The sequence below is a fragment of the Haliaeetus albicilla genome, chromosome 3, assembly GCF_947461875.1.
Source record: "Haliaeetus albicilla chromosome 3, bHalAlb1.1, whole genome shotgun sequence".
NCBI lineage: Eukaryota > Metazoa > Chordata > Aves > Accipitriformes > Accipitridae > Haliaeetus > Haliaeetus albicilla.
Window position 1 is genome coordinate 31,552,182 of NC_091485.1, and position 16,880 is coordinate 31,569,061.

The 16,880-nt window shown below is 44.0% G+C and overlaps 1 protein-coding gene and 2 long non-coding RNA genes across 4 annotated transcripts in view; 1 reads left to right on the plus strand and 2 right to left on the minus strand.

The window, feature by feature from the left end:
• Positions 1-368: 368 nt before the first annotated feature.
• On the minus strand, positions 369-2,933 carry LOC138684748 (uncharacterized). The gene is made up of 4 exons (XR_011324006.1): positions 2,673-2,933; positions 1,354-1,446; positions 1,060-1,118; positions 369-944 (listed from the first exon to the last, which is right to left on the minus strand). It is a non-coding gene; the product is annotated as an uncharacterized lncRNA (long non-coding RNA).
• LOC138684745 (chloride channel protein C-like) overlaps positions 799-16,880 on the plus strand; it is an 82,290-nt gene continuing 66,208 nt past the window's right edge. The window contains exons 1-6 of the mRNA XM_069779314.1: positions 799-1,049; positions 1,960-2,089; positions 8,560-8,640; positions 9,615-9,790; positions 11,908-12,000; positions 14,770-15,013. Coding sequence (XP_069635415.1) covers positions 799-1,049; positions 1,960-2,089; positions 8,560-8,640; positions 9,615-9,790; positions 11,908-12,000; positions 14,770-15,013 — 975 coding nt within the window. The remainder of the gene's footprint in view (positions 1,050-1,959; positions 2,090-8,559; positions 8,641-9,614; positions 9,791-11,907; positions 12,001-14,769; positions 15,014-16,880) is intronic.
• On the minus strand, positions 12,365-15,434 carry LOC138684747 (uncharacterized). 2 transcript variants are annotated; one of them, XR_011324005.1, is made up of 4 exons: positions 15,282-15,434; positions 14,761-14,949; positions 14,425-14,619; positions 12,365-13,393 (listed from the first exon to the last, which is right to left on the minus strand). It is a non-coding gene; the product is annotated as an uncharacterized lncRNA (long non-coding RNA). The 2 variants fall into 2 exon arrangements; XR_011324004.1 differs by having other exon boundaries at positions 14,425-14,949.

Genomic DNA, 16,880 nt, shown 5'->3' on the forward strand with positions numbered 1-16,880 from the left:
TTTCCTCATTATTTGAGATGAGACCTTTCCAAATTGGTCCATGTGCCAGTAAGTGGAGGGCAGCAGCAATCTTCCTCCACTCTCTCCAGTAACCAAAAACATGCCTCGAAGGTGACAAACACAGAGCATGTTACCAATTTTTCTTTACAGTAAATATTTGACATGCATCAACTCTTCTTGTGCTTTGAACTGCCAACTTGCAAACTACCTTGGGTAAAGTGTCCAAGCTGTAGTGAGTTTGGTAGTCTAGCAAATGGTTTTTATCCACCTAAAAAGAAATTTGACATGTAAATTCAAAGGAAACTGTATTAGAGAATAAGCTTTTTTAGGGTGCCTATATAATACTAAGAATTCAGGGTTTAACTGAATGTCACTGCAACCTAGATTTTGTTTTATTTAATTAAATTGTGTGATTAGATTAGTGGATTAAGGTCTTTGGACAGCCTAAAGCACAGCAAGCGATCATCTCTTTAAACAGACAAAGCCTCTATGGCTTAAACATCCCTGTCCTCTGAACAGTCAGCAAGGAGCCGGTGTGATAATCTTGCTACAGTGGTCACTGTGTTCTTGGAGTGACTTCCTCACCAGAGAGCTCCAGCTCGGACGAGTTTTTGTTGCTTTGACTGTGCTGGTTCTATGCATACCCACAGCAAACCAAGGGCAAACACAAACTAGCCAAACTCTGTGCCATCTGTCCTCGCGTGGTTTTCCACTCCTCTCTCTTTCAGTCTCAAGAAGACTGCTCTTGGGCTCACATCGTTCTTATAAACATCCCAAAGATTCTTGGAGGCGGCTGTAATGTCATCACTTTTTTCCCATAGGACACACGTGGAAAATGGTGAAGAGGAGATGTTAATGGCAGAAGATCATGGGCCTGATTTGATTAATTCTCAGGTTTTTAGGAGGCAATGTAGCATCATCAGAAGCAGTTTAGCATATTCTCACTGCAAGGAGGAGGAGAGAGAACACCTGATAGCCCATGAGAGTTTGGATTATTTGCCTTCGCACAGTGAAGTTTATAAGAAGTGGCTACAAGAGAAAACATACAGGTAAACTTACCTTAAATACTGTTAAATTACCTCTAAGCTATGGGTAATTTAGACAATCCAGGGACATGCCTGATAGCAGAAGGAATAAAGAAAACATTATTTATTGTTTCTGTATATAGGAAAATATTTTATTAGCATGTAGAATGGGGCCAAGCCGCAAGCAACTTTGATTAAAAGCATTTTTTGAAAGTGCTTATGCCTTTGCTCTTGACAAATTATTAAATATGCAAAAAAATTTAACTACTCAATGTATACAGCTTAAAAGGAAGAGACTTTGCAGAGGTGTGGGGGAATGTTCTCTTACTGAGACTTTTCTTGAAATTCACTGCCTCTTAGTGTAATCTGCAGGAAATGTAGTGTTTGAATCTCAGTAGGGGTGCTCTAGTCCGAGGTGATACTAGAAGTAAATCAGAAATTATTATTGGTGTACAATTATTATTGTAAGTATAAGTTTAGGAAAGACAGAAACTAGAGGTGAAGGTTTGCACATTTGTATGATAGGTGCTCAGTGCATTAGTTGCAGTAGAAGAAAACAGGAATTACTTTGAAATGAGTTCTGAGTGCTCTACTGAATATTTATTACTGAGTCACATAACTGGATTTTGAGATGGCATCAAACAATCAGCATCTGAAAGCACATTGCACTGCTACTTATGTATTAAAAAACCAAAACCAAAAGCAAAACTAAAAAATCCAACCATGTTCCTTACCCAAATGGAAATGGCTTTCACCTGAAGGTAGAGTTTTGTTGAATGTACACTTTTTAAAGAGATAGTGGCAAAACCACCCACTTATTCATGCAGTCACGATTAATAATCAAAATGCTCTAAAAATGCATGTTTGTGAGAGGAAGCATGGTAATTAGTCTTGTGCTATAGGCTGAGGTGTAACTCTGTTTTTCTATTTCTAGAAAAGAGTGGGATCGCTGGCTGCTGATGGGGCTAATCGGAACAGCAGTTGGGATGCTCGCATTTTTGATTCATCAGATAATTGACTCTCTCATCAAATTGAAATGGGACCTGATGGAAAATTACCTGCAGGTGAGCAAGAGAAAGTCAGAGTGACCTCTTCTGTGTGTGTTTGTTAGAAAATCCACATTGTAAAGTTTTAACTGACTACAGGCGCTGCCTGTCTAGGTGGGTGTGGACATCAGCCTGCGGTGTTTTGTGTAGGCATGCTTTGGTGTCCTTTGCTACAACTTAGCCTGTAGTACAGTATAATATCTGATGGAGTTCTTGTCATAAGATTAATGAAGGCAGTCTAAAATATTGTGGCCTTCCTCTTCCTCCTTGTACATAAGGGGCATGTGCTTCTTTAGGTATTGTTGATGCCCAAGGGAAGGGATTAGGTTTCTTAGTGAATGTGTACGTGGTATCAGATATGTTATTTTTTTCTTTCTTTCTATGTCTGGGGCAGCTGTCTTTTGCTAATGCTGTAATAGATTATTGTGGAATGATTAATTTGTCCTTGATGGGTATCATCACCCCTGTAATAATTGGAATGGTGGTGGTAAAAATCACTGAATGGTTAAAATCAATGTTGTGGGCTTATCCATGCCCCCATGCTTTGAGGTGCTCCAGCACGACCTCATGCACAGCCACTGATGCTTCAAGGGATACCTACTGCAGCATGGACTTATCCACAGCCGCAGATACTTTGAGGTGTACCTTCTCTAGCGTGGAATTATGCATGGGCCACAATCCCTTCTGAGGCACACCTGCTGCGGCACAGACATAACCATGGCCACAGATGCTTCAAGATGTACCTGCTCCCACGTGGACTCATCCACAGGTCACAGTCCCTTCGACTCGAGTTCACACTGGAGTTCCAGCCTGTCCAGTACAGCAGCACAGAAACAGCAGGGATGCCCTGGCCGTCTGCCAGCCCAGGCGCGTCGCCATTGCTGTTATCAAAACGTTCCCAGGCACAGCAGAGTAAGACGATAAGTGGTACAGCAGTACAGCAAGCAGCGAAAGCAAAAAGCAGCCACTAAAGAGCACCAGACTCTAATATACAGCAAGGCAAGCAAGCCCCATGGAAAGCGCTTGAGCCTGCCATTTAATAGCTAAACAGCCATAACAGCTATAAATTTGATCTAACACTTTCCAATAAAATCTGTTGTTATCTCAAGCCCTTTGAGCCCCACATCAGGTGCCAAAAAAGATTGTCACAGTTTAACCTCACCCAGCAGCTAAGCCCCACACAGCCGCTCACTCACTCCCCCTTCAGTGGGATGGGGGAGAGAATCAGAAGGGTAAAAGTGAGAAAACTCATGGGTTGAGATAAAGACAGTTTAATAGTAAAGCAAAAGCTGCACACACAAGCAAAGCAAAGCAAGGAATTCATTCACCACTTCCCATGGGCAGGCAGGTGTTCAGCCATCTCCAGGAAAGCAGGGCTCCATCACGCCTAACAGTGACTTGGGAGGACAAACACCATCACTCCAAACATCCCCCTCTTCCTTCTTCTTCCCCCAGCTTATATGCTGAGCCTGACGTCCTATGGTCTGGAATACCCCTTGGGTCAGTTGGGGTCAGCTGTCCCAGCTGTGTCCCCTCCCAACCCCTTGTGCCCCCCCAGCCTCCTCGCTGGTGGGGTGGGGTGAGAAGCAGAAGAGGCCTTGACGCTGTGTCAGCACTGCTCAGCAGGAACGAAAACATCCCTGAGTGATCAACACTGTTTCCAGCACAAATCCAAAACATAGCCCCATACTAGCTACTGTGAAGAAAATTGACCATATCCCAGCGAAAACCAGCACAAAATGTTAAGGCATCTCTGACCCTGACTGCTTGTTTTTTTCACCTGTAGAGAGAAGCAGGTGGTAAAATTTTCACCTGGTTTGTGATATCTGTGGTAGATAGTATGAATACTGAAGAGCTTCTTGTGAGAAAGAGGCTTTGAGCTTTTGTACCAGCTGAATCCTGACCAGGGAGGGCCAGGCATCCTGTCAGCCGGTGCTGGGGGGAGCGTGTATAACCATCGAGCATGGCGTGCAGCCAGCAGATGCAGCAATTTGTGCAGAAGGGGGCCAGGGTCTGGGCTGACAGTGCTTTTGTGCGCAGCAATGGTGGCAAGGAGCTGCTGGAGATGGTCCCCAGCACCCAGGGGAGAGATTACCCTGACTCAGCAGAGGCCACAACCCAGAGCTAGCTCCTGAGGGAGGGTGCAGCTCTGCAGGTCTGGGGCTGCGGGCAGTGCCTGCGGCCTCTCACTCAGGCTGGAGCATGGCAGATGAGCTCCTTGTCTGCACAGATACGGTGGGATAGCTGATACTGCTGGAGTGCTGCATTGGCTGGGTACAGGCTCTTTAGGAAGGACAGACTGGGATGGTTAGGAAGGGCAGTTGCTCTTTTTTGTGAGAAAGCAGTGGGAATGGATGAAGCTCTGCCTTGGGACAGATGAGAGTCAGCTGAGAGCTTGTGGGTCAGGGTTAGAGGGCACACCAACATGTGTGATGTTGTTGTGGGTGTCTGCTATAGAGCACCAGCTCATGAAGAATTAGACAAAGCTGTCTTCAGACAATTGGAAGATGTCTCATGGTCACTGGCCCAGATCCTCATGGGGGTCTTTAGCCAACCAGCCCAGTATCTGCTGGAAGGACAACATAGCAGGGCACAAGCAGTCCGTGAGGTTTCTGGAGTGCGTTGATAACAACTTCCTGATAGATGATTGAGAAGCCAATGAGGGGACCTGCTCGTCTGGACCTCATTCTTACAGACAAGGAAAGACTGGTCAGGGATGTAAAGGTTGGGGGCAGCAGTGACCATGAGATGGTGGTGTGCAGGATCCTGAGATGAGAGGGGAAAAAGTAGGGTCACAATTCTGGACTTCAGGAGAGCACTTTGGTCTGTTCAGAGATCTTCTTGTAAGAATTCCAAAGGAGACCATCCTGGAGAGAATAGGAGTCCAAGAGGGCTGGTTGGTTTTCAGGTTTATCTCCTCCATGTGAAGAACAGTCCATTCCAATGAACAGGAAATCAAGCAGAAGGTGGCAGGAAGCTCCTCACAAAACTCAAACATAAAAAGGAAGCATACAAGAGATGGAAGCAAGGACAGATGACCCAGGAGGAATACAGAGACACTGTCTGAGTGTGCAGGAATGGGGTTAGGAAAGCCAAAGTGAACCTGGAGTTGAATCTAATAAGGCAACAAGAAAGGAAGGAGGTGTCTACAGGTATATCAGCAGCAAAAGGAAGACTAGGAAAAACATGGGCTTGTTGTTGAACTGGGTAAGGGACCTGGTGACAAAGGACTTGAAAAAGGCCAAGGTGCTCAATGCCTTCTCTCAGGGAGCTGGCTGATGTCATTGTGAGGCCACTCTCAATTATCTTTGAAAGTTCAAGGCAATTGAGGAGAGGTTCCTGAGGACTGGAGGAAGCCAGTGTCACTCCTATTTTCAAGAAGGGCAAGAAGGATCCAGGGAACTACAGGCCAGTCAACCTCATCTGGACCCTGGGAAGGTGATAAAACCAATAATCCTGGAAACCATTTCTAACCATATGAAGGACAAGAAGGTGATTGGGTGTAGTCAGCAGGGATTTACAGTGGGTAACAACCTTCTACAACGAGATGACTGGAGCAGTGGATGTTGTTTATCCTGACTTTAGAAAGGCTTTCATTGCTGTCTCCCATGACATCCTCATAGACAAACTGATGGTGTATGGGTTAGATTAGTGGACAGTGAGATGGATTTAAGTGGCAGAACTGCTGGGCTCAAAGCGTTATGATCAGTGGCACAAAGTCTAGCTGCAGGTTGGTCACCATGGGTGTACCCTCGAGGTCAATACTGGGGCCAAACACTGTTGGATATCTTCGCTAATGACCTGGATGATGGGACAGAGTGCACCCTCAGCAAACTGGGAGATAAAAGACTGGAAGGAAGCAATGCTTGATAGACCAGATGGCTGTGGTGCCATTCAGCCAACAGCCTACTGGGCTGCATTAGGAGGACTGTTGCCAGCTGTCATGGTTTAACCCCAACCAGCAACTAAGCACCATGCAGCTGCTCTATCAGTCTCCCTCCCCAGCTGAACAGGGGAGAGAAAATATAACAAAAGGCTCGTGGGTTGAAATAAGGAGAGGGAGAGATCACTCACCAATTACCCTCACAGGCAGAACAGACTCGACTTGGGGAAAATTAACTCAATTTATTGCCAATCAAACCAGAGTAGGGTAATGAGAAATAAACCCAAATCTTACAACACTGTTCCCCCCACCCCTCCCTTCTTCCCAGGCCCAACTCCACTCCCAATTTTCTCTACTTCCTCCCCACCAGCAGCGCGGGGATGGGGACTGGGGGTTGGGGTCAGTTCATCACATGTTGTCTCTGCTGCTCCTTCCTCCTCAGGGGGAGGACTCCTTACTCGTCCCCTGCTCCAGCGTGGGGTCCCTCCCATGGGAGACAGTTCTCCATGAACTTCTCCAACGTGGGTCCTTCCCATGGGGTGCAGTCCTTCAGGCACAGACTGCTCCAGCGTGGGTCCCCCACGGGGTCACAAGTCCTGCCAGAAAACCTGCTCCAGCGTGGGCTCCTCTCTCCACAGATCCGCAGGTCCTGCCAGGAGCCTGCTCCAGTGTGGGCTTCCCACAGGGTCACAGCCTCCTTCAGGAACCCACCTGCTCCAGTGTGGGGTCCTCCCCAGGCTGCAGGTGGATATCTGCTCCACCATGGACCTCTATGGGCTGCAGGGGGACAGCCTGCCTCACCATGGCCTTCCCCACAGGCTGCAGGGGAATCTCTGCTCTGGCGCCTGGAGCATCTCCTCCCCCTCCTTCTTCACTGACCTTGGGGTCTGCAGGGTTGTTTCTCTCACATGTTCTCACTCCTCTCTCTGGCTGCAATTGCTGTGCTGCAGCAGCTTTTTCCCCCCCTTTTTAAATCTGTTATCTCAGAGGTGCTACCACCATCGCTGATGAGCTTGGCCTTGGCCAGCTGTGCGACTGTCTTAGAGCCGGCTGGCATTGGCTCTGTCAGACATAGGGGAAGCTTCTAGCAGCTTCTCCCAGAAGCCACCCCTGTCACCCCCCCACTACCAAAATCATGCCACGCAAACCCAATACACCAGCAGGTCAAGGGAGGTGATCCTTTCCTTCTGTTCAGCACTGGTGGGGCCACATCTGGAGTACTGTGTCCAGTTCTGGGCTCTCCAGTACAAGGGAGACATGAATGTGTCCTCCACTTTTCTATGAAATCAAGATAATGAAATAATCCTGCTAACTGCTGAAGGATAGATCTCAATCACTTCACAGAAATGCAAGGGAAGACTTATTCTGTGGAACAGATGGAGGCTGACTATATCAGAGGGAATGTCCAAGAAACGAACTAGTTTAGGTTTTCTGTGAGGAAAGCATATATAATTCTCTTGCAATATAATTTGTCTGGCGTTTCTTATATACAAACTATGCATAAGTTTATAAAATATATAAACAGTGGATGAATACACATGCATACATGTATATATGCATTTGTATGTATATACACACATGTGTGTATATATACACACTAAAGTATAAATAAAGAGTATATAGAAAGAAACCACAGTTTGACTCCAGGGCATCATAACAACCGTTACACGCACTGTTGGTCCTGTTATATTATATAATTTGTCCTATTGTATTGAACTAATACAGAGGGACAGGAGGCAAGCTCTCACAGGCTTTGACATCAGTACACACATGTAATTCCTGCCCTGGAAGACCTTCCCATCTATATATCTCCTTCAGCTGCAGATCAGCAATACTCATTTTCGTGCACTTTGCTTTGCTGTTTGGCTGCGCTGCACAAAGTGCTTATAAAAGCCTTGATGGGACATGCTGCCGGAAAGGCTGCAGTAGCCGGCTGTAATGCTGTGACCTCAGAAATGCAAGGGATGTGTTTGACCTGCGCACACAATGAATCACAGCTGAGCGCTATGGAAGGCAGCAAAGTGTGTGGGAACTGAGGAGTTCTGGAGACAGCACGGCTGCGGTCAGCCCAAGCACAAACAAACTGAAAACCCAGTGAGACTGAAATGTGTTTTTTAAATGTGAGAAGGCCTAGTATGAGAGATGTCCTTTTGGTTAAAATAAAGCAAGAAATAGCTTGCTCACATATATTTTGTCTACTTATAATAGCTGCAAATTCATAAAGGTAATTACTGATGTAAGACTTTGAAGCCTCCATCCAAGCAAAATGTCTCCTGAAGACACCATGTAGTGTTTTCTTGTGCATGTTCTTAAGGTCCTTTAACTCTGCTTCTGACCTGAAAAGGGCCTTGATGAGTAACCATGTATCCTTTATAGTGTTTTTGAGAGATGGGCAAGAAGTCCTGGAAAAAACCCCATGAATCTGAAAGTCATCATTCACCTTACTGTTACTCACTCCTGTCCTTCTAAGGAGCCTGCACTGCTGCTTTTGGTTTTTCCCTATGGTCCACCTTCTGCCTGCAGTAATCTGTGGGACAGAAGTTCATTGAAAAGCAGGACCTGGTCTATGGGTGCTGATGTAGTAATCTATTTGTCAACTGGACAGGATGGGAACATCCACATGACGTGGCTGTGTGCGCTTGGGTCTGGGCTGGCCATGGTGGTTCTCTCTTCAGGCTCAGTGCTGGTAAGTGTTACGTCCCCTATGCAACAAGCCTATAATGCTGTGATAAACCAGATCTTTTCTCTTCCAAATACTGGTTAATTCAGTATTTTATTAACACCCCCCCCTCTATTATACAACCCAATTGGAGAGGTCTTTCTTGGCATTCAGCCTAAAGCTGGATTCCACCGCCCATAACTTGTATAAAAGTGTCTGGGGTGAAATCAGTGGTGGTGGCGATGCAATTTACACTTAGCATGTGGTGTTTATAAAATAAATACAAGTGGCAGCTGGCGTAACTTGTGAAAACTTGGTGTTTGGAAGGGGCCTAAGCCAAAGACCATCACTCCATATAAAAGTTAATGTTGGTTTTACATTGATCTTTTAGCTGTGCTATGTGGGTATTGCTTCTAGCCCAGATCAGTACTTTTACAAGGCGGCAAGGCTAAAACATTGAGCCTTTCTGTCATTTACTGTCCTGCTGTGTTCAATTTAATTATAGACAGGCAATTAACAGCATAGGTGAGAGAAAAAGTGAATGTTTTACTGAACTTACCCCAAAATCCAGCAACAATAGGAAAAGGGAGTTTGCTGTTACATGTGTAATAACTGACCAGTTTTAAGCTATCTGAAGCCTGACCTGACAGGACAAATCATACAGGTTCACACGTACACCCTGCCCTGCAGACTGCCTGTGCAGAGACAAGAGGCTGGTTGGCTTCAGGCATCAGAGGGGATGGCAGGGAGCTGGGGCAGGGGCCCTCGTCAGTCATTTTCTTCTCTCGTTACCCTCAGTACACATACAGCAACACTGTTGGGAGCTTGAATTTTTGTGTGTAGCTGGAAGTTATATGTGTATCTACGTTATCTGTCAATTCTGGGAAAGTTTGTTTGTGAACAGAGCAAGGTGAGGGCTGGACTTAAAATCCGTGTCCACAGATGCATCTAACACATCAACATGCTTGTTGACTCTCTCTTTACTTTTTTTTCCTTTGCAGTTCTTTTGCCCAGCAGGTTCACCATCTGGCTTGCCAGAAATCATTGGGTATTTGAATGGCACTTCTATCCAACATCTTTTCAATATCAAGACCTTTTTAGGGACATTTGTCTCATGCGTGCTGGCTGTAGCCTCCGGGCTCTTCTGTGGGTCAGAAGGTCCCATGATCCATTTGGGGTAAGAAATAGCAGACAAAAGTTAAAGCTATCAGGCTGAGGGTATGGGTTTGCAATGTCTGTCTTGGTGGCAGTGCTGGCTTAGAAAATACCCTGCATTGGGAGCTCTTTTCACCTGTGCTGTCCCCTCCGTTGCATTAGCACAACTATTCATGCCATGCAGTGAAGAAAAACATTTTTTTGCTGCGTGTTTTAAATACTGGCTTAGTTCCCTAGTATGATTCCCTGTGAGGCTCGGCAAGCAGTTATCTGGACAACGGCAGCCAATTTTGTTTCTGAAAAGCAACCAGTCCCACAGCTATGGCCTGCCGGCTGCTTTGCATCCCTTATAACTGCTTTTATCTGTGCAAAGTCTGTATGCAAATAAAGCCAGTTTCAAGCGGCTGCGCGTGAAAAGGGGCAACAATTTTACAGCTACCTGCAGAAGTGCTGTAAGTGGCTGTGCAAGGTGCACAGTGATGGACAACCAGTCCCTTGGGGTCCATGTTTCCAGCTTACAAACACGGCAGCTGCCAGTGCCAGCTAAGGGTGACCACAGAAACCAGGCTCTGCTTTGCAAGCTCTACAGATGGCAGATTGAAAGTCAGGTTGGAGCTGCTTCTTGTTCATGCAGTAGTGTAATACTACGTTTCTAGGTAGGGAAAAGTAGACTTCATAGTCTTTTTGAAGGATAACGTTTTTATCCCCCCTTGCTATATACAAAGAAAGAGAATCCCCACCACCCTATTGTGGTCTGGGACCTTGTGAGAAGGGGAGAGGAGGGTTGCCCAGTGGTGCTCAGTAGGTCAGAGCGGTTCTTAAACTTTACTGTGCTGCGATACAGCCAAACTTAGTAACTGTGGGCCAGATTTTGGCTTTTCTGTTTTGGTAAGTGACATGATTTCCTTTATTCACCGTTTAGAGGAGAATCCTGCTGTACTTTATTACCATTATTAAACAGTATCTTGAGTAGAGATGGTAAAATTGGTCTCTGCTAATATGATGTAGATCATTTGTTGGCTGGTTTACTGTTTTATTTTTGATCCTTTTTGGTTTTGGAAAGTATTCATCCTTGAGGTTTGTTCTCTTCCTCTTCACCACCCTGACCAAACCTATCCTTCTCCCCAGCACCCTCTCACATTTTCAGTTACTCCGTGGGTTTATATTTATTTATTTATTTGCACAGAGGTGCACTACCCTAGGGGATGACTTAGATGTTCAAAAATAGGAGCACGTGGTTAGTCAGAGGCAGCCACAAACCTTCCAGACAATGATTACCAAGGTTTAGCTCTCCCTTTAGGTTTCTTTTGTTTTCGTTGCTTTCAGACATTTGTCTCCAGGAGCTCACAGACTGCAGCTGTGATTTTTTTTCCTTTGTGCTGGGTTGGTAACAGTGATGTATGAGCCAAAGAATTGAATCATATTTCCATGAAGAAAGTCAGCACGGTATTAACGGGATGCCTTTTCAAAACATAGGCATTAAGAGCTAGTTTAATTTAATTTAGCTGGAACCCTCCACCATTTTTATTAAACATAAACACACGTAAGTTGCTAAAAGCCTCTGAGAGATTCGTTAAGGCTTCTAATTTAAGTCTTGTAGAAAAGTCTTCCAAGATTATACAATGAATAGATTTTTCATTTCACTAAGGGTTTGGATTTTTTTTCCCCGCATTTAAATGTAGTTTGAAGTGCTGCCTGGGAACACACTGTAATAATTTAAATCATGACACATCTTCTGTTACAAGTGGGGCTGTTCTGGCTCCCATGGTCATTAACCTGGGAACAGATTACTGAAATGATGGGCTGTAGTCTGACGTGTCACCACATTTGGGCAGACATTAAAATGCAGTTCTTCAAAAGGCATTTCATGGTCTATCATCATAACACTCCTTGCAAAAGAGACATTTAAGTCTCTGAGTCAAGAATCTGAAAGTCTTTAGTAGCCTCTTTGCTTTATGTCAATGGAGCTTTGCATATTTAAAAGACGTGTTCAACATTTTCCATGTTTAAATCTGTTGGAACCAATCTAGCTTTGCTGCTGCATGCCAACTAAGGCTCTGTCCTTCCCTACCTTTAACCATGGCTGATTTATGAATAATTTACCAAAGAGTGCTCTCAATTACACAATATCACTTTTAGTGCCCTCCTGGGTTGTGGCCTGAGCCAGCTGCAGTTGGATACCCTTGGCGTCCACCTCCCGATCTTCACCAGGTTTCGGAATTCAGCTGATAAGTAAGTGATGGGCAGAGCTGTGGGGCTCGGGGGGGGGGGCGCCCCACCACCTGCCCTTGGCGCCCCGTGGGTGTCTGGCAAGTCATCAGTGAGCCCATTGCATCTGGAAGGGAAACGGAGATGCTGCTCCAGCAGTCTTTCAGCCTTCCTGCTGTTTGTCACTTTGGAATGGGGCAAATGCCACCCACTCTAATTAAAAGAAAGTTAATTAAACAACTTTAAAGTTCTTTAATTAAAAGAAAGTTCACAAGTTGTTTTACTGAATGCTAATGAAATAACACATTAATACTGAATACCTTTTCCCATTGCCTTCTGGGTTGTATAAGGAGGGAGAAAAATGCAGGATTTTTACACGTGGACTTTATCCTCAAATTAACGATGCTGGCCCAGGAAAAAAGAGGTGATGGGGATTGCACAATGTGCACAGGGGGCCCTTGCTTTATTTTTCTAGTTTTGAAAAAGTAAATTGTTTGTGACACTTTTTTAATCTGGCTCTTCTCTACTCATGCGTGTCTGTGAGACAACTCTGGTAAGCTCTCTTTTGTGAACAGTTCTACTGAAATTAATGAGATTAGTTTCCAGAAAAAGAAATTACAAACCAGTTTATGTCTTCTGGATGGTATTTATTTTCCTATTGATATACAAAACCCTACACGATACTGTTTTTTTTTCTAAATCAAGGAAAGAAAGAGAAACTTGTTTTGATTTCCTAAAGAAATACAAAAGATTCAAATGAACAGCCACTGTGAACTATCTGTAGCTTAAAGAAAATCAATAAGGACCAAAGGGAAGATGCAGGATCTCCTTTGCCTTTAGCCTTTTAAGATCAGTCATTAAATACATCTGACACATGCTGGTTAAACATAATGTTAGTCATGGAAGAAATCAGCAATTGCGGTAAGAGAAGCAGCGAGAACTTTTGTTTTCTCTGCAGGATCCGGTTATAGTATAATTAGGAAGAAGCGTTAGCTTGCAGTCAGGAACCATCCTGGGAGAGACAGGTTGTGTGGAAGTCCCCGTCACATAGAGGGGTGTTGGTGAGCAGCAGAGACAAATTTCTGTTTAAGGAAGACCTCGCTACTTTACAAAGACCAGGATGGAAGACTCCCACTCCCCTGCTATCTTTTGGAGTTAGGTAGGCTCAAGAGATGTACCCTCTCCAAGTACTGTCACAGGCAGAGCAGTAACTCAGCAAGTGTTAGGATGTTGAAGGATCTTAAGGCATCCCTCCATTGGGCAGCTGTAACAGATGTGTAGAAGGGGTCCAGTTTCATTGTTGATACTACTGGTGGGATACGTAGCATGTACAACCGACTGGAGCAAGAAGTTGGAGACGTCCAAGCAAAGCTCGCCCAGCTTTTACTGTGGTGTGCAGTACCATTTGAGTTCCCTGCTGCTGGAAACAATGTCACTGTGAAGATACGTGCAAGTAAAAATGCATGCACAAGAGTGTCTAACTCAGCATTTGTGAGTTGGGAAATATCAGACATAAAGTTGCCTGTGTAGTTTTACTGGTGGGCTTTGTTAAGGGCTTTGAGATGAACTCTCTAATCTTTTCCCTTATTTTCTGTCCATTATACTCATTGCCAGCCATCTTTGTACTGATAAAAATTGTGGACACCACAGAGAAGTCAAAAGGGCCCACTAATGTTTAAAGTTGACTCTGATCTGTTGGGGAGGGGGGTTCTGAGAACTTACCATTTCTTAATATTAAAAATACTCAAGTGTTTTATATACTTGTTGACTTCAGCTAGTACTGAATGCTCAGCATTTCTGCAAATTATCCCTGAGGTCTCAGGTTGCACATCCAGAGGATGAAAGTTTTATAAGCTGGTGAGCACTAGTGATTAGTGCATTATATGTATCAGCATCACCCCAGTATCCCAAAGGCTGGACTTGAATCTAATTTTCCAAGGCAGAATTCAAGCATAATTTTATTTCTTCTTTCTATAGCGTTCCCTCTGTTTTGCACACTGTGGCCTTCCTTAAAAATGTAACATTTGTCTGATGCAGGATGTTGTTTTCATGTAATGAAATGGGTGCTTTGGAAAGAAAAGAAAATTACGTTGTGTGTGTGAAAATAAATAATAATAAGTGTATAAAGGAAGACTGCCCGTTAATGCCTTTCTTTACAACATTATCATTATTTTTCTTTTTCTTTTTTTTTTTTACTTCTTTTTTTTTTCTTTACTGGAACTGGCTCACAGTGCAGATCTCTGCCATTTGAGCTCCTAGTGCAGCTTACCACAACAGAACTTTGTTACTCTTTGGGGTGTATGTGAGCTCCATGCCTTTACAGGGAGGGAGACAAGGCATATACATTCCCTGTGGATTTCTCAGATATTTATAGACGGAGGCGGCATGTTGAGCCTACAGGGTCCAGGGCTGTACTCTCATTGTCTAGTGAATCCCAAACTTTCTTACCGTTTTTCCCTGCAGTATTTCACCCCTGTGACTGCCCTGCTTCCGAGGTGTGAAGTGGTATGTCTGCCTGGTGTTAGGCTGGTTGGCACCAGTTCAGCAGCTTGCTGGCGTGGCACAGTGGTCCCCACGCGATGTTATAGGATTGAGGGTTTTGTCAAGGCCAGAGGTCAAGATGGACAGATCTAATCTCAAATCCTAGAGGTGAAAATAACCCTAAAATAAACCCTCAGCTCTATAAATTCAGCCCCCTAAACCCAGCTTTGACAAGAAACGATGTTTATGGAGGTTTTTTGTTTCTGTTTTTTTTCCCTGTTACCTGAATTTTGACTCTTCTACCTGTTGCAGGCGCAGTTTCATTACGGCTGGCGCGGGAGCAGGCATAGCTTCGGTATTTCGTGCCCCCATCGGTGGGCTCTTGTTCACGTTAGAAGAAGTGTCTTCATTCTGGGACATCAGGCTGGCCTGGCAAACCTTCTTCTGCTGCTTGATGGCTACCTTCACCACGGATTTACTGTCCTCTTCCCTCTGTGGGTTTGTTTACAGAGGTCATTTTGGATTTTTTGAAGCAGAGAAAAGAATTATATTTTGGGTACGTACTGTGTGGGGGTGGGAGGAAATAGATACAGGGTTTTAGGCTTGCCTCTTTCAGTGTTGTTGCTGGGGGAGTAGTGGGGAAGGGGGACTGAGAAGGGGAAAGGATGGTATATGTACAATTACCGGATCAGTGGATACGGAAGCATTCACACTTTTTATCTGATAATCACTTAGATACAACACAGAGTTGTTTTGTTCTAAATTAAAGCAAACAAATAGACAAAGCATCTACTGTTTGCTTATTAGCTAATCATATAAGTTACCTTAATAACTTTCTGTATTGGTGCTGGATAGGAGAGGGATAGTTCAAAGTAAAGGAGAAAGCAGAGAAGCTCTTAAATAAGGTGTCCTCTCCTTCTGTAGCTGGCTTGAGCTCTCTATTGTTGCTGCAAGCATTGCTGTACTGTGCTCCTGTTCCTTAGTGCTTAGAGATTAAACATTTGAAAACATAAAATCACTGTTTGTTCCTCATTGCACAATGGAGGTGACCTTCAGCCTCAGCTGCCTTTACTTTATTCCTTCCAACACAACACAATCTTTGAATTTTACCGTGTGTCCACCTAAAAATAGTTGCTTTTATTATCATGTCTTTTGCTCATTTTTATTGCAAGATGATTCAATAGTGATGTGCAAGTATCATGATCTTCACTTCTTGCCTCAATGTCCTTCTTTGTATTTGACTTGGAGATCAGTTAGAGAGCTAGAAATAAAACCCTAGTCTTCTGAATCCCATGCCACTTTTTGCTACTAAGTAAGTTTTTCCTAAGGTAATTCCCTGATCAATTTCATTGATCTCTGAATTTCTTCTGGCCTGTGTCTCTCTAGCAATGCATAAACCAGACATTATGGTATTTTCCACGTGTAGGCATACCTTGGTTGGGAAAATGGGCAACATTTTTTTGTGTGCACGCTGACTGATACAATGATTTTGCATAGGCTATGCAAAAGTATTCTGGGTATATTTGCTTTACCACAAGTTTAGCTGGGGCAAGCGGAGAAGATGTTGGTTTTCAACCCAAATCCTTTTTGTGGACCAGCTCATAGTGCGGTCCCCCAAACAGTTGCAGTGACACAACCAAGAAGATAAAAATTTGTGGCAGAAAGGTGAGACTACATGGATAGGGAAGAGGTCAGGCCTTCTGAAGCCAGATTCATTATTGAAGCCGAAGTATTGTGTAATGAACAGCTGCATGCACAATGGAGAGTAGACTCACTTCAATTGCTATTTTACAATAAGCATTGCTCTTTTAACACTCCTTTCAGGATGTTTTCTGAAAAGAGCAGTGGATTCTGTCTCCTTCTATCTTCAATTAGTGTCATTAGAGGGAAAAGCTAGCTAAAATGATTATCAACATGATTTCTGACAGTGTTCAATAGTTTTTGGCTCCCAGTGTGGTACAGATAACAAGAAACATTTTCATTTCACTGAACATGGGACTCAGGGGAAATTTTGCTTCTTTCATGTTTTGTGGCATTAACCAACACAGTTTACAGTGGATAAACTCTGAGTTTAAAGCTTGTGGGTTATGTTTCTCAAGAAAACTATTTGTTTTCTTTAGTTTCATTCTACCTAGCATAATGTTAACAAGGAACACAATTTATTGTACTCCAGAGCATGAGATTTTCAGGAAGCTCTACTTTATTTTTACATAGACCACTGGATTATTTGTAAACGTGAAACTTGCTCTGTGGGTAACAGATTTTTCTTGATGATTGGCCAGAGCCTGTGGTTGATACTACAACAAAAACAAACAATGCACTGTGCCACCTTTCATTCCCAGCGAGTGGAACATGCACTTGGTTTTACCTTTATTGCCACACACATGCAGTGTAATGTGCATCTATTACTTTAAAACGAACAT